The sequence below is a fragment of the Phanerochaete carnosa genome (assembly GCF_000300595.1).
Source record: "Phanerochaete carnosa HHB-10118-sp unplaced genomic scaffold PHACAscaffold_3, whole genome shotgun sequence".
Taxonomy (NCBI): Eukaryota; Fungi; Basidiomycota; class Agaricomycetes; order Polyporales; family Phanerochaetaceae; genus Phanerochaete; species Phanerochaete carnosa.
The window spans coordinates 3,280,845-3,286,674 of record NW_006767630.1 but is presented as its reverse complement, the minus strand read 5'-3'; the positions used below and the strand labels follow the sequence as shown (position 1 = coordinate 3,286,674).

At 54.0% G+C, this 5,830-nt stretch overlaps 2 protein-coding genes across 2 annotated transcripts; one reads left to right on the top strand and one right to left on the bottom strand.

Moving 5' to 3' along the window:
- Positions 1-1,273: 1,273 nt before the first annotated feature.
- PHACADRAFT_88841 (uncharacterized protein) lies at positions 1,274-2,212 on the bottom strand (the record flags this gene model as incomplete). Its single annotated transcript, XM_007393740.1, has 1 exon — positions 1,274-2,212. One exon carries the CDS (start codon positions 2,210-2,212, stop codon positions 1,274-1,276), a length of 939 nt encoding a protein of 312 aa, XP_007393802.1.
- A 2,122-nt stretch (positions 2,213-4,334) lies between these two features.
- PHACADRAFT_193607 (uncharacterized protein) lies at positions 4,335-5,776 on the top strand (the record flags this gene model as incomplete). Its single annotated transcript, XM_007393739.1, has 5 exons — positions 4,335-4,441; positions 4,495-4,773; positions 4,831-5,273; positions 5,330-5,467; positions 5,517-5,776. 5 exons carry the CDS (start codon positions 4,335-4,337, stop codon positions 5,774-5,776), a joined length of 1,227 nt encoding a protein of 408 aa, XP_007393801.1.
- Between the last annotated feature and the right edge of the window lie 54 nt (positions 5,777-5,830).

Genomic DNA, 5,830 nt, shown 5'->3' with positions numbered 1-5,830 from the left:
CGCTCGGCCCTGGTCTATTCCCGTGGCGCGTCTGAAGCGACGACGTCCCTGCACCCGGTGCCATCAGTTTCCGAAGAACGCGCGCCCCGTGCCTGTCGCCTTTGCCGATGATGGCGACAAGCCACACAGCACTGGGCGCGCGGTCAGCAATGCGTCCGTGCATAGCTTCTCCTGCATTGCTGCAGTATGCAGCAATGCAAGAGAAGCCATGCAGCAATATGGTATCCTATTTGGCTGTGACAGCACGTGAGTGACGCAAGAAGCAGCAGTGCGCACAGGAGCAGCGGCAGCGCAAGGCGGCAAGCGCAAGAGCGGCGGCGCGTGCAAGAGCGGCAATGCTCAAGGGCAGCGGCACGTCATCCGACGGTTCCTGCCGCGCTTGGGAGGCACGCGCCGGTCCCTCAGGAACGGCATCTGAGATCCCGATTTACAGGTTACCCGACGACGATGCCACAAAGCTATAACTTCACGCCTCAGTGCACCTCGGTCCACGCATTCCACATCATCCAGATCAAGTACTACATGTATTCATACAATAGAGAGTCCAGCAATATATTCTACAACTGCAGCAACGTTACCTTGAGCTTCCTCACTGCCTTCGTCGTCATTCTCGTCATTCTCGTCGTCACTTATGTCTCCACCAGTACCACGGACATCATCTGGACGAGTCAGCAATGGCGGAATTTTGTCGACTGTGAGCTGGACAGAGGAAAGGCGCGCCTGACTGACCATATCAACTTTGGCCTCTCCGGACCCTTGAGTGCCGGTGTATCCAGGTAGGTCGTAGACTTGGAAGACGCGCCGCAGTAGGTGGTTGTTGACAGCCTGGCGACGCAGGGCGAAGTCTTGCATGGCACCGTACAGTTGATGCGAGCAGCCCAGACTGGCCAGGGCTGCTCTTAGCAGCTTGTCCTCATCGATAATGGCGGTGTGGAGACGGCGGACCTCGATATTAAGGCGCTCGAGTTCTTCGTTTGCGCGTGCGACGCGGCGATACATTTTGATTGTCTCACGGGTGATAGGCTGCGCCCATGGTTTCTGACGGACATCGTTCCTGGTATCCTGAAGGAGCGAAAACTCCTCCAGGAAGGCGTAGTGCGTGACCTCTGACCAGTCGAGCGTTGGCCTTGGTGGGTTCATGGTTACAGCAACGGCGTTGTAGTCGGCGACAGCCTTCTTGATTGTCTTGCTACGGACCTGCAGTGATTTTGCAATATGTGTGCGCATCTTGTAGCCTGCGCAACTAAGTCTTGGTGTAGGATAAACCTGAAAATCACATACCGGTATGTGAAACATTGAGCTTTTGAAGCTCAAATAACCGCTGCACGACAAGACGATGAAGCTTGTCGAGGGCGCGCCGATACGTCTGTTCGCAAATGTACTTGAGAGCCTCCTGATATGCAGGTGTCGTTGGATCCCAATGTTCCTGGATGTCCATCTTGATCTCGAGAGCGACGACCTCTGCACTGACACGATCGTATTGTTCTGCCGCAACTCGCCGCTCTGTCTCCAGCTTGCGCATCCGGGTAACATCGCGGGAATAAGCCTGTTTTTCAGCTGATGGTGCGTGGGATAAGAATGTGGTCTGCGTTCGTTTGAGCTTCGGCTCTAAGTCGCGCAGCTTCTGGAGCAGCTCAACGTACAATGTTGAGTGGATGTCGTAGTCAAGCTCGTCGCCCAGCGTGGCAAAATACGCAAGCTCCTCGTCGCGCCACCGGGTGATGTCACCTGCGGTGATTCCCTGCTGCTCCATACTTTGCCTGAGGGTCTGGCCTTCGATGTCGACGATCTCCAGCGCCTGCGTGTAGTTGTCGAGAATGAAGTCGCCCGAGTTCAAGTATTTGTCGGCATCCCATTGCTTAAGAAATGCTTCGATCAAAAGTCTACGGCGGTAAGCAGAGGCATACCGAATGACAGGGGCGAGGTCATTCAACCTGCTGAAGACCCTCTCCATCGTTTCGAAATCCTCGATGCCGGCGCCCTCGATAACGTTCGGGTGGAAGCGAAGTTGGCAGATGTGGGAGTGCGAGTAGCCATGGAAGGCGTTCACGCACATGCGTGCGTGTTTCTTGACATACTCAGGGCCGAGGGAGCTGTTCTTGACAGTTATTTCCACGGAACAGCCAATGTCGTAGCCTGCAAGCCACTCGTCAGGCATTGTTTCGAGGGCCTTCGCAACAATTGCAAGAGGATATTTAGCTCTATTTAGCATAGGTTAGAAGAGTAGTGTAGAGGAAAGCTCAAGGACTCACAATTCGCCGCTATGCACCATATCGCACAGCCAGAGAATAAATCCATGGCGGCACGCGGAAGCAAACACGCCTGACTCCTCATACATCTTCCACATCTTCTTCTTTGCCTCGGCCGCAGCTGCCTTCCAGTTATCGACGCATTGATCAAGGAGTTTGTGCAGGAGTGCGGCCTGCACCTTGTCGATAATGGTCGTGTCACCAGCGGGCACAGTAGAGTCGCCTGCGTTGCCAACAGGTGCTACAGAATCGCTTGCAGGGGTTGCCATGGCAATATCGATGTGCTTGTTACTGTCGTCAGCTTGAGTTCGCTTGGTGCTTTCTTCAAGGAGCGCCAAAGCGACGCCGTCCGTGGGGTCCCCTTCCAGCTTGTCAACGTCCTCCCAATCGGCCTCTTCTCTGTCTTCGTCTTCCTTGTCGTTGATAGCATGATGGACCTGGTGCCGGCGCGCATCTAGCTGCTTAGATTTACGGCCCGGGACCTCGTTTGCGAACCGGTTGACGTAGGATGTGGACAGCCAATAGGAACTGTCGTCGAAAGAGCGCATGTCGCCTGTCACCCAGTTTGCCACCGTTGCCATCTGCTTGAGGCTGTTGTTACCGTCGAGGGACCATAGTCGACTAAATGACAAAGGCGGTTCATCTTTAAGCTAAGTTAAATGTGAGATTTGTGCAACTTTAGACGTATGGTGCACGTACCTTATAGCAGCACGCGCGGCAGCGTTCAATGGCTGCCAGTCAGGGGCGTCCCATCTAAGGATGGCATGCAACCGTTTCTCCACAATCCGTGTGATGCGGAGGTAGACTTCGAAAGTATCTGCAAATACCTTGCGAAGGTATTCACGATATGGAATCTGTGCGAGATATTAATCAGTTGTAACCAGGTCAGAGTATAGATACGTACCATGTAGTAGTCGCAAACCACCTTGGCAAACGCTTCAATAATGAATGAAGCTTTTCGTTGGCGAAGTCGGTATAGCAGATCCAGCGTCTTGACAGAGACAGCCACTTCGGGCCGTCCGGGTGTCTTTGCGATGTACCCGTGCTCAAGCAGATCAAGAGTGGGCGAGGTGCTGTCAGCAGGGCGGAAGACGGTGATCTCATTTTGAAGGGTGAAGATGTCGTAGGTTTTGATGCAATATGGGAGTCGCACTGATTCGTCGATGGGCTGGGGGCTGCGAGCGTGAGTGTCATCAATCAAGGTGAAGTGTGTCTCTGTGGACCGGGGCGCAGTTGACTCTGCCCTGCTTGGCGAGCATTCGGGAGGCGAATTTGATGCAGGATACTTCCATCGGAGGAACCGGTCAGCCAGGGCATCGAGAAGAGGGCTCCAAGCAGCCTCTTCGCGCATCCGCTGTTGGCGCCACCGTCTAGTTTGTTTATACCAGCGTAGCTTCCACCTGTAAGCAGTTTTGTGAGCTCCATGAAGGAAAGAAACGGGAAGATTAATGACCTACTGCGACCGCAGCACATCGCGAATTGCGTGTTGAAATTTGGGTGCTGCGGGCATATTATCGTCGACACCATCTTGATTGATTCCGAGTTGTTCCAGGTCCTCTTGTGCAGCGAGATCGATGTCCATAGGCTGTTCTTCTTGTGTGCCTTGTCGAAGGAGGTTGACGGTGTCTTGGCTGTATCCTATTAACGCGCCATCAGCGATGCAACGTTAGACAGACAGATTGTGTACAGACTCACCAGTAAGAGCTTTCTTGATCTGCTCTTCCACCCAAGCCTTCTCTTTTGCGAGTGCTGCACGCCCCAATGTCTTCGATATTGCTCCTCCTGTCGTCGCTGTTGTACGAAGCCTGTGCTCCCACGGTTTGACGAAAGTCGACTTTTTCACTTCCTTCGCGCCACCGCTTCTTACTGATGAGGTCGACATGGGATCCGGACCACGTATAACAGATGTTATTGTGGCTTGGAGCGAGGGGGAAGGAGGGGAAGGGCAGGATGACGCGGTATCAGTCGAGGTTGCGAGTTAACGTTGCGAGCGCCAGTTTGCCGCTCAAATCCTCGTGTTCATCTGGCGTGCACGACTGCGTCTACACGTCTGCGGCTCGCCGTGCATTTCCCCTTCGCATAAAAATGCCCAAAGAACTTCGTGAAAGTAGCAAACCACCCACACCGCGCGATAAAATCAGGGTGGTTTTATTGGGTAGCGGGAAGTACTCAGGCGTGTTCAAATGGAACGAGTGAGTGTTTTGAACTCTCACAGCCCGTTCTACGCTGAATACTTAGTTTGTAGATGGCCTCCGTATCCTACTGGCCCTGATGCCAGTCCTTTCCCCATGGCGGTTATCTGCACTACCGCCTGGCAAGTAAGTTCCCTTGAAGTGCTCCTCCCTTACTTCCAAATGATCTGCAACACGGATCTCTCCCAACGCCAACTGATCGAGGCGATCGAAGCACTCGCATCTCCACGCAATCCAGCGGCGGCCAAAGCTTTGAACACTAACAGGCAATTTGATCACTTTTATCCCTGCCTCGCTCCCAACGACGACCGAGAGGCTATCTACACGACATGGTGCGTATGATGATCTCTCGTTCGAAGTGGCCTTCACTGCTCAGTTATTACCTGTAGGGCGGACACACGTCCCCAATACCAAGGCCAGGAAAACCCCCGGTTGCCGAAGAAGCTGCCGACCTTGCTCTCGGCGATCGAGTTCATGATACTGCGGGGCAAAGATCAAATGGAAGTGGAGTCTATGGAAAGCTCGCGGCGCGAGTTCAATAAATTCCTACAGGCTATCGCAGATAGTAGGAAGACCGCTGCAAGCCGAGCCGAGGAGAGTCCGAACGGAAGTCACAATGTAGGACACGACGCGCCGAATCCAAACTCTCTGCACAGCCATGCGCCTCATCAAGACAAGGGCAAGAGCGGACATCAGCACTCTCACGCAGCCCCCATGCCATCTGCTGAATATGCGGCCGCTTCACAGCAGGCCCCCGTTGAGGTTCTTACCGACGACGAGGTTCCGGAGGCCGCGGCGAAGCACGCTTCTCAGAAAGGCAAGGCGAGACACGGTGAGTATTCGCGTTTCGTTTTGTGTGACATAAAGTCTAACGCACCGACTATCCAGCGTCCGAGACTGGCAGGCGTGAGTCTCACATTCTCCCAGGGTACTCTGGTGCCTCCGGCAACGTCAACATCAGCGATGCCGAGGAGGAGCACCAACCGCCCCCACGTCACACAGACACGTCTACACGGGACCCTCACGGTATAGTGCCCACTGACATAATACACAATTTGCTCAACCTCCGCTGTAGTGTATCAAAATTACCGGGACTTCACTGGGCAAATCACCGGCCATACCTACAAGTGCCCCTTCGACCTCAGGACCGACATCCATGTGCCGTCTCTCGGCACATTCCTCGACGACTACGTTGATCGTTTCGGCTATGAAACTAAGTTCATTCACAGGGTCTACAAGGCGTCAGAGAGGTCAACGGATCGATACGACTTCATGGCGCGCACAAGTCGCTTTTTATCCCAGCGGGAAGCGATATGGGTTCTACTCGCATATTGATAAGTTTTCGGCCCCTTTTGCAGCTCCCCTTCACAGGCGTCGCCTCGTAGCTGA